This window comes from Pelodiscus sinensis, chromosome 24, assembly GCF_049634645.1.
Source record: "Pelodiscus sinensis isolate JC-2024 chromosome 24, ASM4963464v1, whole genome shotgun sequence".
Taxonomy (NCBI): domain Eukaryota; kingdom Metazoa; phylum Chordata; order Testudines; family Trionychidae; genus Pelodiscus; species Pelodiscus sinensis.
In genome coordinates, this window is record NC_134734.1 from 9,195,855 (window position 1) to 9,214,600 (window position 18,746).

The 18,746-nt window shown below is 54.1% G+C and overlaps 2 protein-coding genes across 5 annotated transcripts in view; one reads left to right on the top strand and one right to left on the bottom strand.

Moving 5' to 3' along the window:
• Positions 1 to 719: 719 nt before the first annotated feature.
• On the bottom strand, positions 720 to 10,356 carry SLC12A9 (solute carrier family 12 member 9). 4 transcript variants are annotated; one of them, XM_006112088.4, is made up of 14 exons: positions 10,216 to 10,356; positions 8,840 to 9,085; positions 8,089 to 8,223; positions 7,372 to 7,503; positions 6,958 to 7,248; positions 6,415 to 6,522; positions 6,104 to 6,215; positions 5,353 to 5,510; positions 5,167 to 5,249; positions 4,891 to 5,015; positions 4,320 to 4,512; positions 3,326 to 3,500; positions 2,938 to 3,084; positions 720 to 2,853 (listed from the first exon to the last, which is right to left on the bottom strand). In XM_006112088.4, exons 2-14 carry the CDS (start codon positions 9,063 to 9,065, stop codon positions 2,024 to 2,026), a joined length of 2,715 nt encoding a protein of 904 aa, XP_006112150.2. In that variant the 5' UTR covers positions 9,066 to 9,085; positions 10,216 to 10,356; the 3' UTR covers positions 720 to 2,023. The 4 variants fall into 4 exon arrangements, with proteins under 4 accessions (XP_006112150.2, XP_006112152.2, XP_006112151.2 ...); XM_006112090.4 differs by having other exon boundaries at positions 10,090 to 10,227; XM_006112089.4 differs by lacking the exon at positions 10,216 to 10,356 and adding an exon at positions 9,844 to 10,033.
• A 2,647-nt stretch (positions 10,357 to 13,003) lies between these two features.
• Positions 13,004 to 18,746, top strand: part of FXR2 (FMR1 autosomal homolog 2) — a 51,349-nt gene continuing 45,606 nt past the window's right edge. Inside the window, exon 1 of the mRNA XM_075907930.1 lies at positions 13,004 to 13,264. The gene's annotated coding sequence lies outside the window, so the exon portion shown is untranslated. The remainder of the gene's footprint in view (positions 13,265 to 18,746) is intronic.

The following is an 18,746-nucleotide window of genomic DNA, read 5'->3' on the forward strand; positions in this document are numbered from 1 at the left end:
CAACCTTACTGGGTCAGACCAAAGCTATATCCAGCCCCGTGTCCTGTCTGCCAATGGTGACCAGTGCCAGGTGCCCCAGAGGGAATGAAGAGAACAGAGAACCATCCAGCAATTCCAAGCTCCTGGCAAAGAGAGCCTTGGGACACCATTCCTGCCAAGTCTGGCTAATAAGCATTGATGGACCTATCTTCCTTTAATGTATCTAGTGCTTCTTTGAACCCTGTTTTGGTCTTGGCCTTTACAACAACCTCAGGCAAGGAGTTCCACAGGTTGGCTATGCATTGTGTGAAGAGTAGTGCCTTTTGTTTGTTTTAAACCTGCCACCTTTTCATTTCATTTGGTGACTCCTATTTTATGTTACAGGAAGTAGTAAAGAACATTTCCTTGATCTACACCAGGCATGTTTTATGGGCCTTTTTCATACTGCCCTTGGTCATCTCTTTTCCACTCTTAAAAGTCCTAGTCTCATTAATCTCTGCTTTTGTTACAGAGCCCTAATCAGTTTAGGAGCCCTTCTTTGTACCTTTGCCAATATATCTTCTCTGGAATGGGAGACGGGGAACACCTGACTGCACCCAGCAGTCAAGATGAGATTGCACCCAAGACTGAGAGAGCAGCTTTAGGGCACTTTTTGCCTTCTCTAGCCCTTTCCTGGGAGTTCTGAACACTCGCTTTGCTTTTTGGACTTCTGCTACACAACGAGCAGATGTTTTCAGACAAGAACTAGCCTAATGGTGACAGCTCACTGTGATTACATCATTGTGTAAGTCTTGTTGAGATTGCTTCCAGTGTGCACTGCTTTGCATTTATCACACAACCCGCCCTCAGTCTCACCCCTCATTGAAGTTCCAGAGGAGGGTGTGTGTGTCAGGCCAGACAAGCTCACCTAATTTCAGTTCCTCGGGAAAACACTGTCCCAGCCCCCACTCTCTTCCCAGTCAAGGAGAGATCCCAGGAGTCCTGGCTCCCCCACCACATCACCAACCACCATCCTTTTTGTGTTATCCATTTATTGAGTGCACTCGTTAAAATACATGTCTAAATAGCCCCCCCCCCCCCCCATAGCTTGCTGTGTTATTACCCCTCCTCCAGGGGGCACTGGTCAGTCATGTTACATGAGGTATCAGAGAGAACATTAACCAAAGTTAGACCTAGTAGGGTAAGTAAACTGCCTGGGCCCTGGATAGGGTGGAGTGGGGTGGCTGGTTTTGGGGTCCACACTTTTTATCCCTCCCCTGGGTTAGTTTCAGCTGAGTTATTTTGGGGCAGCCCCTTGTACCACTGGAGCAGGACACACTACTGGAGTGCTAGTGTCCCCCATATGCAAGGTGGATTATGGTGCTGTAGGGTTGGGAGGCACAGAACTAAGGCAACAGGCATCAAGGAGCAGCAGGTGTCCCTCCAAGAGACACTGGGGAGCATGGAAGAGGCAACCCCCGGAAGGGTTTTTGGAGTGCAAGAACAGCTAGGGGCCCCGAACAGCCGTGGCATGGTGCAAATAGAGAATTTGGGGTGCTTGAGTTTAGTGGGGTACCCATTTTTCTGGGTACCTCCAAACAGTGAAGGAATTTGGAGTGCATTGATTTTGGGAAAAATGGGGATCCCCACCCAACAGTGCAGAGATCATGGCATATAGTGCAAGCTCAGTGTTTGCACCCCTTGTCCCCTCAGTTACGAGATTGTGCTATATCTAATCCCCTCTGTCTTGCTGCCTCAGTTCGGGGGTGCCTCTGCATTCAGAGGCACCAGATGTGGGGGGGCTCTAATGTAAGGCCAGGCCCCCCCTCAGATAATCTCACGGGGCGTGCATTCCCCAGTTCCCAAGCACACCTCAACGCTGAAGGCAGGAAGGCACAGCCCACTGCTGGCTCTAGGAGTTCCCCAGATCCCAAGTCTGCCCCAGGCAAGTATGGAGCCAACCGCCACCATTTAGCAGCTTCCCCGCCCCAGGAGTTGCCCCACAGAGAGGGAGAACATCCAAAGGTCCTGCCAGACTGTCCTTGAGGGGTCCCTCCTCTGGTGCTCACAGCTCGGTGCAGGTGACGGGCGTGAGACCATGGACCAGTAGGGTTGGCCCTAGGTCCCGGGTGAGGATCTCCAACTGTTCTAGGTAGCGCTCATACAAAGAGGTGTCAGCTGGTGGCCGGGGCAAGTAGAGGAACCGCACAGCCACCTGGCCCCCCTGTTTCAGCACCAGGGCATTGACAGCTGCCAGATACTCATCGGTCACCCGCTGGGCAGCTGCGTTGAGGAAGGGCTCCCCGCCTGCCTGCCGCTGGCCATGCAAGGCCACCACATGGTCCCAGGTGACTGTCTGGATGGATGCCTTGATGCGCAGCTTGCTAAGCAGTTCCTTGAGTTTCTCCTCCTTGCCCACCCAGCCCCGGTCTCCTGACTCCACACAGAGAAATAGACGGAGGCGGGCAGCCCGCCAGGAGCTCACCATGGTGAGGATGCAGGCCAACTGGAGGAGAAACAGGCTGCAAACATCCACATACGCTGGAGTGTCGGGACGCAGCAGGTTGAGGGGCCAGACGTCCACGAAGCGCCCCTCAGCCCGCCCGGCCTTGGAGAACAGCCGCTCCTTGTCCAGCAATGGGAAGTAGCGGGCCAGACAGACATTCTTGTGCATCTTCACAGCATCCGAGATGATGGAGACATACTCAGAGGCCAGCAGAGCCTTGAGGGTGCTGGCCCCGCGCACCGTGGGAAAGTGAGCCTGCAAGGCCGGCAGGTCCACCCCAAAGTGGTCATTCTCCCGGGCCTGGCTGAAGGCTGGGTCATGGAGGAAGTAGTCCTCAGGCACACAGGTGTCGTAAAAGCCCAGCACAAGCGTGTTGGGTTTCATGCCGCCTGGAAATGGGAGAGAGCAGATCAGATCAGCAGATGCTGAGATGCAGCCAGCTCTGGGGTGGGGCAGCTGGTTAGATCACTCACCGAGCCCTGTGATGCGCAGCAGGTGCTGGGTCCCCTGACGGACAGAGGGTGAGAGGGTCAGATCAACAAAAGCCTTGACGTTGAGTTTGTCCACCAGGCTGAGCCAGAAGTTGTAGTGAGCTTGGATGGGGTCAGAGGGCATCGTATCTGGCAGGGTAGAAACAGAAGGTAGCCAGGACTCCTGGGTTCTCTGCCCAGGTCTGGGAAGGGAGTGGGGGCTGGTGGGTCAGAGCAGGGGGGATGGGAGCCAAGACTCCTGGGTTCTCTCCCCAGCTCTAGGAGGGGTAGTGGGGGCTGGTGAATCAGAGAAGGGGGAGGAGCCTGGATGCTTGGGTTCTCTCCCAGCCTGGGATGGGGATGCTGGCACCCGGATGCTGGAGTCCCTTACCCAGCTCCCCAATCTCCACGTGGCCCAGCACGAAGAGCCCCCCTTTCTTGAGGTCATTGACGAAACGGATGAGCTGTGCCCCACTCCGGGGGTTGGCCACCATCAGCAGCATCTGGGGGCGCCAGAACTTCACATGCTCCTTGCGCACGTCCAGGAGCAGCAGGTATTTCCGTACCTGGGATGACAACATCACAGGAGCTGGGCGTGGCTCCCCAAACTCCCACCCACCCATCACACTCCCCTGCCCTGTCAACATCCCACTGCCCCCAACTACTCAGGATACCAAGCAAACCCCACCAACTTTCAAAGGTCACCCCACAGCCATAGGAAGCCCCCTCATCTATACGAGGGGGCCCAGCTGACAGACCCCCCTGGCAGTACAAGGTGAATGGAAGAGGGTCTGGCTGATGGACACCTGATCCAACAGCCATCCTCAGGGTTGCACAGATGCCCCCTCCAGTTCCAGGTTGGGAGGGGGGGGGGGAAATGAGGGACTGGCTGCCAGATCCCCTCCAGTTCCAGGTTGGGATGTGAATGACTAGTCAACTATCCAATAAGCATTTGCTTATCAGATAGTCACACTAGTTGACTAAGCGCTTCCCCACCCGTTGCTGCCTCTATCAGAAAGAGGCAGCAAGGGGTGTGAGAGGATGGGATGCTTCAAAGTGGCAGCGCCTCATGGAGCCCGGGGCCAGCGGGGGACTGCTTGAGTCCCCCGCTGGCCCCATGCTCCCCGCAGCACATTTGCCTCTGAAGTGCAGCAACAGCCCTGAGACTGATGCTACACTTCAAATGCGGAGGCGCCCTTACTGACTATTCAATTAGCGAATTCATCTAAATTTAACATCCCCGGTTCCGGGTGGGTTGAAGGGCAGCGTGTGGGGGATGGGAAAAAATAAAAGGGAACCAGGACTCCGGGTTCTGGCAGAAGAGTGGGGACTGGTGGCTGGAGCAGGAGCCGGGAGAAGACGAGGCACTGGCACCCGCCTGGTACCTGGTGGAAGATGAGGGCCTGGCTGATATAGCCCCAGGAGCTGGCAGGTGCCCGTAGGTGGATAAATCCCAGCAGCGCTAACATCAGCACCAGGCTGCCCGAGGCGCCAGCCGGACTGATCAGGAACATCATGAGCAGGCAGCTGGCAATGCCCAGCAGGCAGCTGTGCCAGCTGAACAGCTGGAAGGTGGGGCTAGTGGGAGTGGAGGTGGGGTTAGAGATAGCCCTGCTCCCTCAGACACCCCAAATCCCACCACCCATTCCCCTGGCCCCCACCAAGCCATGAAGCCTTCCTGAATTGGAGCCTGCCCCCAGTCCAGTCCACTCTCCCCAAACCTCCCTCTGCAGTTCTCCATGCACCCCCCAGCCCTAAGCACGGCCTCTTAAGCCTCTCCCTTACCCCCCATGGTTCCCCACCTGGGGGCACTGCCTCCCAAACCCTCTTCTTTCCTCTTCATGCACTCCCACCCCTAGACACTGCTTCCTCCAAACCCCCAGCTCACCCCTGGCTCTCCCAAACCATGCCCCCACCCATGTCATGCCCTATGGCTCCCTCCGGCAGGCTCCTCACCGGAAATTAGGGGCAGAGGCCCACTCAAGCAACAGGCAGGCCAGGTCCACGGCTGCGTAGGCCACAAGATAAAAGACGGTGACAATGCCTGCAATGGTGTTGAGCTTCCCTGCGAACAGCACCACCTGGGGTGGGGGAGAAACCAAGGGAGGGGGTCAGGTCACCTGGGTTCTTTGGGAGGGTTATAATGCAGGGGGCTAGAACCCAAGGCTCCTGGGTTCTCTCCCCCGCTCCAGGAGGGGAGCAGGTGAGCCTGGGGCAGGGAGTGGTGCTTACCTGCACCAGGGCCCAGGTGTAGAGAACGGCCACCCAGGGGTTACCCCCCTTGGAGACAATTTTGGCTGGAGCCAGAATGATACCTGTGGGGGAGAGGAACAGGAAGAAAGGCAGGTGAGCAAGGAAAGGACCAAGGTGTGTGGGCAGGGGAGGGGGATAGTCTGGCAGAGGCCAGGGAGGGCTCACCAAAGAGGTCGTCCTTGGCCAGCGCATGCAAGATGCGGGAGGCCCCTATGAGGGAGCTCATGGAGGCTGAGAGGGATGCGGCGTAAACCCCGACCAGCACGAGCGGGGGCCATAGGTTGATGGAGCGGAAGAAGCCGTAGTCCTCCTTCAGCAGCGTCCTGCGAGGGTAGCCAGGCCTTGAGTGCCACCTACCACCCTGCATGTCCCACACATGCTCCTTCATCCCACTCAAGCTCACCTGGTCCTGCCTCTACCCTTTGGCCCCACCCATTCATTAGCAATGCCTGTCAACCGAGAGCTCCCTGTTAGTTTCATCCATAGCTCTACCCCCATTGCTCAGCCCTACCCTTAATGTAACCACACCCCTTGTCCAGTCCTCAGCCCTACCCCTACCTATCTCTGCACTTTAGCCTGCTAGCCACACCTACCCATAGCCCCCTCACCCCATCACTTGCCTCCCACCCATTAGACCCACCCTCTTGCCATTCACTGCCCCATTCTGATAGCCCCACCCCCCCTCTCATCCTCCTGTCCTGGTGTTCCACATCCCGACACCCTGTAGCCCCATCCGTCCTCTCCTTCTAGCTCCACTCCATTTGCCAGCTCTGCCCCAACCCCTACATCTCTCTTCAGCCCCACCCTTTAACCATCTCTTCCTATTGTCCCGCCCTAGCCCCACCCCTTGATGCCAACATAGTGTGTCCTCCACCTCCTCCTAGGCCATGATACTTATCACTCCCCTCCCCCTCACCGCTCGCAGGTGAAGCTGGTCATGAAGAAGAGGAGGAAGTAGATGACGAAGGTGTAAACCACAGCAATGATGGTGCCCTTGGGGATGGAGCTGCTAGGGTTCCTCAACTCCCCTGTAACAGCAGCCCAGTGCCAGCATGAGACTCAGGAGTGTGGCCTCCTAGGCCCCACTGCTCTAACCACCAGACCCCACTCCCTCTCAGAGCCAGGCGGAGAGCCCAGGAGTCCTGGTTCCCAGGCCCTCTGCTCTAACCCACCAGCCCCCCACTCTCCTCCCAGCACTGGGAAGAAAACCCAGGCATCCAGGCTCACCCGACATGTTGGAGCCGGCCATGATCCCAGTGCAGCCATTGAACATGACAGCGAAGACGGTGGCAAACGTCATGACGTTATTGGTGGTGTAATCACGGGAGTACATGGCTGCAGAGGAACAAGTGAGTAAGCTAGTTTCCCCTCCCCCCAGCCCTACTCACCCCCTCTCTGCGCCAGCAGGACCCCCTCCTAGGTCCCAAGCCCCCCATATCTCATGATCCCTCCTCCAGCAACAGCTCCATGTCAGCTCCCTCCCTCCACCATCCTCCAGTGTTTGCTTTCTCCAGCTGATGGCATGTAGAGGAGGGCACATGGCTACCACCCCAGCCTATGCCCCCCTTTCCCCTCTGCTTCCCCATCCCAGACTTGCCCCACTCCATCTCTCGACAGCCCCCAAACCCATTCTGTCCCTCCACACCCCCTTGTATCCCTCTCCCTCCTACCCCCTGCCATCCCCCCTCCCTTCAACATCTTGGGCCCCTCCTCCATCTGAGCTGCTCCTTCCCCCACCCCAGAATCCCCCTGTGCCCTGCCCCTGCTGACCATGCAGGTTGGCACGCAGGGTGTCGAGGCGGAAGCCGGTGAAGCTGGTGTTGAAGGTGTGGTTGACATCACGGGCCACGGGCACCGGGCGGGGCCCCACCACGAAGAAGCTGAGGAAGATGGCCAGCAGCACCAGGTTCACCACCAGGAAGATGAGGAAGGCAGCACGGGCATAGATGCGGGCACCCACCAGGCAGACCAGCAAACAGAGCAGTAGCACGAGTGAGCCATACAGGAAGCTGTAGAAATAGCCCTGGGGCAGGGCATGGGCGCCGGGGGGATCTGTCCCATCTGGAGGGGATGGGAAGGACAGGAATGACCATTAGGGCAGAGGAGAACCCGGAGTCCTAACTCCCAGCCCCCCCGCTCTAATCCACCAGCCCTCTGGGGAGGCACCCCGGCGTCTGGGCTCACCTGCCCCAAAGACGTCCAGCACAGCCTCCACCAGCCCCAGCACGTAAACCCCACAGGCGCAGACGTTGGCCAAGTAGAACATGAGCCCGATGCTGCCCCCAAACTCGGGGCCCAGCGTCCGCGAGATCATGACTGGGGGGGCAGTTGTCAAGGAAACGCCATGGGGGGGGAGGAAGAGAGAATTGCTGCCACTACCACTGCCCACAGACAGAGCTATAGTCAGTCTCTTCTCCCCCATTGAGACAATCCCTACCTGGCTCCACAGCCAATGTCCTGCCCCCCATCTCTCCTCCTCCACATCCTAATGTCTGCCCCCAAAGACTCCGAACATAAACAGATCTCCCCAAACCCTCATACATTCCCCTCAGATCTAGCCCCCTTGAGTTTTACTCCCCATCCCCCCAGAGACGGCCTTCTATACATCCCCGCATCCCAGTGTTCACCCCAAAGACCCCCTCTGTAATCACATTGCCCTCATCCAACCAACACAGCCTACATACCCCTAGCCCCCAATTTTCTAGAGGGCCCCTCGGCTACTTCTAGCTGACCCCCTCTCCCTTGCAGAGGCCTGGTCCCCCACCTGGAATCACCCCATCCCACACTGAGGCACACAGCCCCCCCCCCTTACCCATAGGAGGGTGTTGAGAGGAGCCAACGAACTGGCTGTAATTCTGGCCACCCCGCACACCATGTACCAGCCCGCTGGCGGAAGGATACAATATGCCCCACCCCCTTGGATGGCACCATTAGTGCAGATGGCACAGACAGACAGGACGGTCAGTAAAATGATGACATAGGCTACCACCAGCATAAGCAGCGACTGCAGGAACCCAGCATGTCCCACCACGAAACCTAAGAGATGACAGATAGGGAGCTGCAGGTAAGAAGGGAGGGGCATTGGCAGAACTGGACGGAGGGCAAGCCCAGAATTCTGCCCTCTATATAGCTTCCAGGATTGGGCCCATCCACATGGCCTTAGGGCCCACATCCCGGTTAAGCACGAACCTCTCCTGTTTAATGGTGCTCACCTTTAGTAAGCCACTAATTACAATAAGGAATTGGCTTTCAGTGCCCATAAGGTACAAGTATGCAGGCACCAGTGATCTAGGGAATTCCATGCCTTATGATGTCGATGGAATGTATGCACAACCAACCCGGATGAATCAGTTGCTAATTGTGACAAGAAGCTGAACAGCCAGCTGGGTTGGAGGCAGCAAGGGGTAAGTATGGGCCAAGCCCCCATTAGCCCACCACATGATTTTGGCCGGAAATCAAGCATGCATCAGTGGGGATGGGGACGGAGGTTTCCTGCTATTCTTAAGGGCAGCACACAATGTGGGCAGGGGATGGAGGGAGAGAATCCTATGGGAGGCAGAGAAGTTTCCTTTGGGGGGGGGGGGGAGTTGAGGAGGGAGAAGAGGGCTTTTGCCAATAACCATGCACTAATCAGCAGGGTAGAGTCACTCACCCACACGCATGAAGACAACGATGCTGAACATGGACAACACTGTGGGCACCACGACGCCAAAGAAAGTGGAGAGCCGTCGGGCCGGGTCAGGCTGTGGGGGGCCCAGGGGGCCTATGCCCCCACCCACGAGGGGTGCCTCCTCTTGGGCCCGGCTGCTTGGCATCTCCCCCTCGTCCACCACGCTGAAGAGCCGGTAGCTCAACAGAGGGGAGCTCTCAGTGGACATGGCAGGGGGGCCTGGTCACCCTGGGAGAGGGGAAGGAGGCATTATTGGCAAAACCCCTCTTCTCCCTAGTTCTCCTCCCCAGCTCCCATGCCCCTCCTCAGGCACCCCTGCAATCCCTCACCCCAAAATCTAGCTAGATCATCTCCCCTTTGGCCTGAAATTCTACAAACACCAGTTACATGGTCTAGTCTGCCATACTGCACAGGGCTGGGAATGCCAGCCTTAAAATTGCAGAGATTAAAAGGAAAAGACTTCAGTCCTGCTGCAATGCACAAGCATGCTCTGAATCCCACTGTAGATCTGCCTTTGAAATAAGGAGAGAAAATTGGGTTTGTACCATACAAACCTCCCCAGGTGCTTTATTTAACAGGTAGAAAAATTTATCTGTGTTTTGATGCACAAAGCAGATGGCTGGGAAACTTCAAAAGACAGCTAAGAAAGTGGGTTTGAACTCTTAAAAAATACCAGGCTAGATTCTTATGATTAAATGGAGACAGGAAATGCACACTCTTGTTTAAAAGCTCTCTCTGAAGCAACTTAAAAACTGGGGTATGAACCTTTAAAGTCAGCCCGGTTTGGGAGCAATCAACGAGGAGAAAAATTAATCCAAGTCAGATGCAGGAAAGAGCAAACCAAATTCAGGAGACACCCAATGGGCGTGGATCCTCCAAATTCAGCCCCCCACCCCCAGAGATGGGGAGGACACCCCTGTTCCTGGTTTCTCTTCTAGGGTAAATGGGTGGGGGTGGGGGCAAACTTCTGGAGGGCGGAAGCTCACCGGCTGTAGGCTGTGCGTCAGGCTGCCCCCGAGGACTCAGGGAGGAGACAAGGAAGAAGGAGCTTATGCTGGGAGAGGATCATTTAAGCCGGCGCGTTCCTAGGAGGGCGGGCCTTAGCCCCCAGGTGGAAGGTAGCTGAATGGAGGAGATTAAATGGATTTCCTGGCCACCAGACCCACCCCCTTCACAGCGCTGGGGAGAGAGGAACCCAGGAGTCCTGGCTCCCAGCCCCCGCTCCAACTCACCAGCCCCCACTCCTCTCCATAGGCCAGAAAGAGAAACAGGAGTCCTGAACCGCCAGCTCCCACTCTTCTCCCAGAGCTGGGAAGAGAACCCAGGCGTCCTGGCTCCCAGCCCGGAGATGCACAAACCTTTAGTTGGGGATGCTCTGGGGTGGGGTCGATGGGGAGGGGGGGGAGGTGGCCGGGTCCCTCCCCTAGCTCCATGCAGTGCTCTCCTGAACCGGCGGCTGGGTCACAGGCTGCTCATGTGACGAGCCCCCCCCCTTCCACTCCCGCCCCCGGGTGTGACTTAATGGGCGTCTGTGAGCTCAGATCCTGCCCCCCCTCCACAGTGTCCTCCTCCAGCTCTTCCTCCTCCCTTCCATCCCTGCATTCGTCCTCATATACATCCATCCTTCTCCTCCTCTCTCCTTCCTTCTTCCCATCTCTGCCTCTCTCTCTCTCACACACACACAGAGCTCTTTCTTCTCCTGTCCTGCTTCCTTCCTCCCATCCCCACATCCAGCCTGTGCCCCCCCATGCACACTCTCTGCTATCACCCCTGTACACACACATTTTCTCTGTACACACACACACACACACGCTTTTCCAGTTTACTGGTACAGAGCATTGGGTACATAACAAACATACGGTACACACCACTGTGTAAACACACACACAGACACTTTCCTGGTACACATGCACAGTGCTGTGTAAATAAACATACACACTTTCTTGGTACACAAACACACACTTGTGTGTTACACACATTACTGTGTACATGCATACATGCTCAGTACCCACACACAGTACTGTGTACATACACGCTTTCTTGCTACACACAGAGTACTATATATACACACACTTGCCCGGTACACATGCACTGTGCTGTGCACACATACACACAATACACACAGACACAGGGGCTGGTTTCTGACCCAGCCTGTGGTCCTGTGGGGAGGGATATTTGTGGCACCCAGGAGGCCATACAGTGACCCTGATAGTGGGACCCTGACCCGACCTCAGCACCTCAGATCAATTTGACTGACTGTGGCTGATGGGTCGAGGCAACGATACCCAGTCACCCCTCCCCAGGCCTGCTGGTGCACCTCAGTCCTGCCCCACTGTACCCCACCAACATTCCTGCTCCTGTGTATGTAGCCATGTCATTTACCATCCTTCTGCCCTGGAAAGCTCAGCCCCATGTGGCAGGTTGTGGTGTTGAGCTGAGCAGTATCTGAACATGGTGCTGGGAAAGATCCAGGCTCCAGACCTCACAATCCCAAATCTCTCCTGAGCCAGCCTAGCCCCAAGCTGCTTAGTGCCAGAGGCTGGGACCCTGTGGGGCCTCCTGTGCTGGCCACTGTTGTAAGGCAGGATGCTGGGCTAGAGAACCTTATTGGAAATCCTGGGAAGCGGGCAAGCCTAAAGGGACCCTTGTGGTCATAGGGCTGGATAGAGAGAGCAGTGGTGAGGGGAACAGATGGATGGATAGAGGGAAGTATATGGGGTTAGATGGGTAGACATGGGGATAGGTAGATTTCTCAGTATTCAAATATCTTCCGAAAATCAAAATTTTCCCACTGAGACCAAATCCTCTTTGCTTGTTTTTGCCTGCCTTTTCTGGCCTGACTGTACTTGTGAGCCTGCAGGGGGCACTCCTGTCATGTTTCCAAGCTATTCTCTCACTCCTAGATCCCCAGGCCAGCAGGGATCAATAGCACCACCTACTGCAGAGCTCTATCCTAGTGTCTCCTCACGATGCCTGGACACCCACCAGGGTGGATCCCCAGTGTGCTCCGTGCTGTACAGTGCAGGCTGGAGACGTTCCCCTCAGTACTTTCTACAGCTGGTCGTTCAGAAAAACAGTCCTTGATTTCAAAATGGTCAGTGAATGAGAATCCGGATAGTGCAGTTATGGTCACTCACCATGAGACCGTTTTCGGTTCCCTGTAATTTTGCCCAAATGTAATTATTTGGGGTGACATTTTTCAGACCTTCAGCTGAATTTTATGAAGCACATTTCACCTAACAAGGATCAGTCAGAATCATAGAGTCCGTCGTCCCACACCCACCAAGTAAGTGCTGCTAAGGCGTCCTCATTGGAACCATAGAGACTGGTCTCTCACACCTCCCACATGCAGCCAGAACGCCCCAATGGAACCATAGAATCCACCCCCTCGCACCTGATGCACTCAGCATATGGAATCATTCAGGCCTTGGATGACCGGGGCGGGGCGCTCAGGGATTGTGGGACATGGGGGTGGTACTGGGAGATTGTGGGATACCAGGGAAGCCCACAGAGCCCTAGAGGACTGCGGGATGAGGGTCTAAGGAGACTGGGAAGTTGGGGGGCTCGGAGGCCCCTGGGGATTATGGAATACGGAGGGGCTAGAGGCCCAGGGAACTGTGGGATATTTTCCCCTTTCCCACCATGTTCCTAGGCCGTAGAATGCCGGGGGCAGGGCCTGGGGCCCCAGCTGCCCCATTTGATTGATCTCGCAGTGCAGCCAATTCGGAGCGCGGAAGCCGCGCGGTTGGGGGCGGGTCCCGGCCCGTGATTGGGTACGGGCCAAACGCTGGGCGTTTCTTGGTTTGGGAGCGGGGCGGGGCCAGGGTTGGTTGCCGGTGTAGGTGGGAAAGAAGCGGGGGCATGCTGATTGGTCAGCGGGAGCAGGGAGGCCCACCGATTGGGTGTCCTGGCAGAGGGGCGGGGCGGGCGCGCGTCCTTGGCGAACCCGACGTCTTCTCGTTGGGAGGTGGGGCTTGAGCACGCGCCTAGCTTAGCCACGCTGGTCGCGATTGGTTGGTAGTAGAGTTGCGTTCTTCCATTGGCCAGCGGACCTGGGCTGGCGCTCGGCGATTGGTGGAGCGGCGCGCGCGCGTGCCCCGCCCCTCCCGGCCGCGCCTGCGCGGTGTACGCGCGCGAAGGGGGAGGGGCCGCGCGCGCGGTGTGAGGCGGTAGCGGCGGCGGCGGGTCGGTCCCTGCCTCACGGTGGCGGAGCCGGAGCGGGAGCGGGAGCGGGCCGCGGCGCCTCCCATCCCCCCCCGGGCCAGACCCTGCGGCGCTGCCTCCTCCCCCCCCCGCGGCGCCGGGCGGCTCCCGGGGCCTGGGCCCCTCCCCGGCGGGGCGGCGGTGGCCGGGCCCATGGAGGGGCTGCCCGTGGAGCTTCGCGGCTCCAACGGCGCCTTCTACAAGGTCAGCGCGCGGGGTTGAGTGGAGGGTTGAGTGTCTGGCGGGAGTACGAGACTGGTGGGCAGGCCTCGGTGTGGGGAGGGGGTTGCACAAGGATGGGGGCCGTTGGGGGAGATGCTACTGGCAAATGAGGGAGAGGAGGTATATGAATGGGTGGGGGAGACTGTAAAGGGTTTTGGGGAGGGTGTCTGGTGAGGGTGTAAGATTGGAGAGGGTGGGGAAGGCCCCGGGTGGGAAGAGGTCATACAGGTGGGGGGGTCTTTGGGGGGAGTGTTTTGTGGGAGGGGGGAGGGTGGCAGGGCGAGGCAGGCCCCAGGGAGAGGAAGGTCAGAAAGGCGTGTGGAGGGCCGTTAGAGGGAGGGGATAGTGGAGAGTGGGGGAAAGAGGGAAGGCAGGTCATAGAGGAGCTGGTGGTTGGAATGGGAGGCGGGGGAGGGTGTCTAGTGAGGGGGGCAGGGGTATTCCTGTGTGGCGGGAGGGGAGATCACAGAGGATTGGGTGGCAGTGGAGTGTGTAGGGAGGATGTATGATGGGGTGAATGGCGAGGAGGTAGTGGGGTGTTTGGGAGTGGATGTGTGATGGGGTGAAGGAAGGTGGGGAGGTAAGACAAGGCATGGGTAAGTGAATGAATTGTTGAGGGCCGGTTAGGGAAGTTAATTTTGGGTATGATGAGGAGATGGTGGGAAAGTAACTGGGGGAACAGTGGCGTGCAAGCCACGTGGTGGGAGAGGCTTAGGGGTTTTTAGATGGAACAGGGAATTGGGAAGGTTTAGAGAAAGGGGTGGACTACTGGGGTCCTGGGGTGGGGCTGGAGGTAAGATGTGGGGTGACTGGAGGATAACTGTTGGGTGAGGGGCATTATGGGAGAAGAGGCTGGGTTTGCGATCACCTGAAAGAGTAACTGACAGCAGGGAGAATGGAAACTACAGCTGTCAATATGGAGACCATAGTGAGAAGCAGGTAAGTGGATGGGGCTTAAGAGTAAGATTTGAGGGGGGAATAAAATTGGAAGGATCTGGGCAAAAGTGGGAAGTCTAGGGGTGTAAGTAACTGAGGGGGTCAGGTGGCTGCGGGCTCTGAAGCAAAGGGCCTTGAGGTGTTAATAGCAGCTTGGAGAGAGAGGGGGAAGGACTATGTGGGTAAACATGTGGATGGTGTGTGTCTGTGTTGTGGGGAGGAGTGGGAGGGAATAGGGAAGGTGTTGGAGCATGACTGAAGGACTTAGGACCCTGCATGGCTCAGTAAGGACCTATGGGATGGGCACACAGAACTCTCCCCTTCCTTAGCATTGAGGTTTTCCTCTCATAGGGATCCCATGCAGTTTTTGTTACTGAGTCACTGGGGATTGGAGGTCCTCCTAATGGTGGAGAGTCACTGAGCTAAATGGGCATCCTTAAGGGCCCTGATTCAGGTGGGCGTCAAAACATGGAGAGAATGCAGCATGGCTGTGGGAACCCCAGTTTAGCCTGTGGTGCACTGTGCCTTCCTCCCCCTTGTCTCTAAGTTCTACATAAACCCGTTTGTCCCCACACACACACTCCAATTTTTTCCTCCTTTTTCTCTGGACCTCTTAGAAGTTTTGCTTCTTCATTGTAGTTTTTGCATCGGACTCTCCTTTTCCATATCCACTTTCCCATGTTGCCTCTCTTCTAGAACTACAAGCACAATTATTTCACAGATCCCTTCATTTTCCCACAGGAACTCCTCCTCAGTGCTCCTTCTCACATTGTCTCTCAAGCCCAGCCCTGCCTCCTAAATCCAGCTATTGCAGGGCTCAGAGCTCCCTTCCTTAACAAAAATCTGGGAGGGTTCAAATCGTGCCACTGGCCAGTCAGGTTACAGTGATCCTAACCTTTATTGTGTCCAAGGAAAAGAAAGGCTGCAGTACTCTCCGAATCAGCCAGATGTTTGTTTCAGCTCTTCTCTGCCAGAACTCCACAGGCAGCTGGATGTGCCTTGTATGGGACTGAAGTCACTTGAATAGCAGAACCCATCCCTCCAATTTCTAATGCCTAATCAAGTTGATGCTGTGACAAGTGCTACATATTAGTATCTGATGCAAGATCCCTTAATGTGATCAGATTGCATCCCACTCTATTCTTTGTGAATGGGCCAAGGATTTGAGTTCTCTTGTTTCATGGGGAGAGGAATAGCGTGATTTGTAGCCCCTTCTACAAATCTGAGGTCATATTCTTCTTAGACTGACTTGAAATCAGTGGAAATTTCTGTATGTTCACTTATGCTATGGTGGGGCCAGTTGTTCAGCATTCATAATGTACACTATGTGTGCACCATCCCTGTCTAAACAGAGCAGGGGAGGCAGAACAACCTCGGAAGTGAAAGGATTTGCTCAACTCACACACCAAGCTGGTCAGGGCTTCTGGGAATAGTCTCTGAGTTCCCTCTGTTGTCCTTTCTGCTAGATCTTGCTTTCTCTCAAGTGTAGTTTTTAGGCCAGAGCAGGATGGGCAGTCAATATTTCCTAGCTTCTTTCTGAGCCCTAGAGCCATTGTGGTGGTTTCATGTGATTGCCTCCATAATCCCTGATGGCTGAAAATACCTGTGAGGGTGCTGCCTTAAGGAAGCAGATTTTGTTCTTGAATGGCTTTCTCTTACTGCCACAGAACAAGGTTGGATAAAAGTTTGGCAAGCTGCGTTATTTTCATCTTTGAAGACTGACCCTATCAAAACTCATAAAGCTTGGTTATTCTCCAAAAATGTCTTTGTGACCTGCTAAACCAAAGGCAAAACTTAGATGCCCCTCTTCGCCTGGGAACTCAAATTTGAGCATGTTCTCTGCAGACTCATCTTTCAGAATGTGGTGTAAATTTATGACCCTGTGCAAGGAATCAAAACTGCTGCAGCTGGAACCTATATGAATATTCCTGTGTCTGTATTGGACACTGGTGCCTGATGGGTTAATAGCACTAGGAACTAAAGTCCAGTTCCTTAAAAGGGTCTGTGGAATTTGACAGGCTAAATATCTTTGAGAACCTTGATTCTCAGAGGCAGAGCCCGGGGGTTCATGTGAAAAATGCTATTGTTATGCAGTCACCTTTCTGATTTGAGGTATTAAAATGAAATGCCAGTGGTTAGATTTGTATTGAAATCTGCTGTTCCCACAAAGAACATAGTATCTCAGCTCCGTACTCTCCGATCCTATTATGCTAGCTTGGGGCTGTCCAAATCTAGTAAGATTCTCTGTTCATAACTGAAACCAAGAAGCAAGGAATGATTGTGATTCCCATCTTGCAGGTGGGGAAACCCAGACTCAGATTTGGTGACTTGACAGTGGTCATGCAGTGGGTCTCATCCCTGATTTCCCAAATCTTTTCTTTTGCAGCTGCACTTGGATTCAGAACCTCTTTGCAAACATACGCTGATTGCAGAACAAAGAATGAGGATTGATATCTGTGTTATTTACGTTTATTACCCCCACTTATATCATTCTGAATTCATGCTGCCTTCCAACAGGCTAAGAATCCAGCTAGTATTTGTGGACAATCTTGTTTCCTGCAAGCTCCTCTTGGTGGTGTATGTTTAAATATGCTGATGTTTCGTTAGAGTGCTTAAGGTTGGTGAGTCAGTTGTCTCAATTAGCCAGGCAGGCCTAGCCTTACAATTTTGCACTTATGGCACCTCGTGGCAGAGCAGCAACAGGAGAATCTTTCATGCTGTCTGAAAATCTGGTCTCATTGAAGTGCTTTATAATTTAGCTTTGAAGATGGTCTTGTGGAAGAAGCTGGGATTCTGGACAATGTATGCCTAGAACAGCTGATCTCTGCTGAGGCTACTGGAGTATCAAAACCAGAGCGAGCATAATCAAAGAGGTGGGCTGTGGATAGTGCAGAGGCCTTGCTGGCTACAGATGAAGATGGTAGTTCAGCTACAGTCAGTTAGCACTTAGGCCTTATCTAGCAAAAATGGAACCTGGACTTGGTAAAAGCTGTAAGATAGGGAGGATTCATGCACCTTTATCGACAAATTTCTGGGCTGACTGATCATTCAGTGGCCTTTGATTTAAAAAAAAAAAAAATTCTAACCTGTCTGTTGCCTGTTGCCTCTTCCTTTGAAGTCTGTCAGCTAGGAGAGCTTAATATAAGAATGTCCATACTTGTTCAGACCAAAGTTCCAGTATCCTGTCTTCTGACCGTGGTCAGTGCTAGGTGCCCCAGAAGGAATGAACTAGGGATGTAAAATCTCGTTTACTTGGTTTCATGGTTAAACATAATATTTAAAGGTTAAACATAATGTTAGGCCAACTAGCTGATCAAGGAGGGGTGGGGGGGCTGTTCTGCAGGCAGGGGCTGCTCTAGCCTGACTGGAGCAGCCCCTGTCCCCAGCAGGTCCTGTGGGGCTGCAGCAGCCCCTTGACCACTTTGGGTGGGAAGTAGCTTCAGCCCCTAACGGTTAACTAGTTAAGCGTTCAGATTCCTAGAATGAACAGAACAAGTTATCAAGTGATCCACCCCCTGTCCACTTTCAAAGAACGACTGACCTCTTGATCTTAAGTGATTATTTCCAGATCCTTAACAACAATCACAATCCTTAACAACCAGTCCCATTTCATCTACATTTGCAGTTTGTCCTTACCAGAAGCTTCATAGTCCTTTTAACTTTATAGAAATTGCCACACCAGGTCAGAGTCCTGAGCCATCTAGCCCAGTCTGACAGTAGCTAATATCTGCTTTTGAATGAAGGTGGAGGAAACTCTGTAGCCTTAGGATAACTTGCTCCCAGATAACTGCCAGAAGAGGTTTTTACAAACCTTTTGTCCTTGCTATTGCAATTTCATATGCTCAGGTTTTCTATATAAATGTCCAAACCTTTATTTGGTAGCTCTTGGCATCAGTGGTATCATGTGGCAGTGAGTTCCATCAGCTAAAGTTTTCCCTATATACTCCCTATTTATTCTTGAAGCAAGACCACCATGGTGAGAGCAAGCACAGAGTCTCTGTCATCCTGTGTGTTCCTTTCATGCATGTAATATGTTGTGGCTGTTCTTCCCAAAGCCATAGTGGTTATGCTCCTTTGATCTCATTCTATTGAGATCAGATATATGGCACAATGTGACTTAATCAGGGTTATTAAACAGATATTAGGACCCCATTATGCAAGATGCTGTACCTTCACGTACAAGACAGTTTACAGTCTCAATAAACTAGATGGAGGAATATTTTTCTTCCTGCTATACACAAGGGGAACTGAGGCTCATACTGATATTAATCTGTATATATTTTAGACAGGAGTCTGTTCAAGAACATCTCCTAAATGATAAGAGCAAGGACCACCAAATTCCGTATGCAGCTTTCTCTTAGCCTAACTTGAAGCATGGTCAGGGTTTGGTACTGCAGGACAATAGATGTGCTGGAATTTGATTATATATCATAAATTGGAAAGGGAGGAGTCTGGTAGGTGGGAGTTATACCGTGGAATGACCAGAGGGGAACAGCAAGCACCCCAATAGGAAGCCACTGGCCAGCAG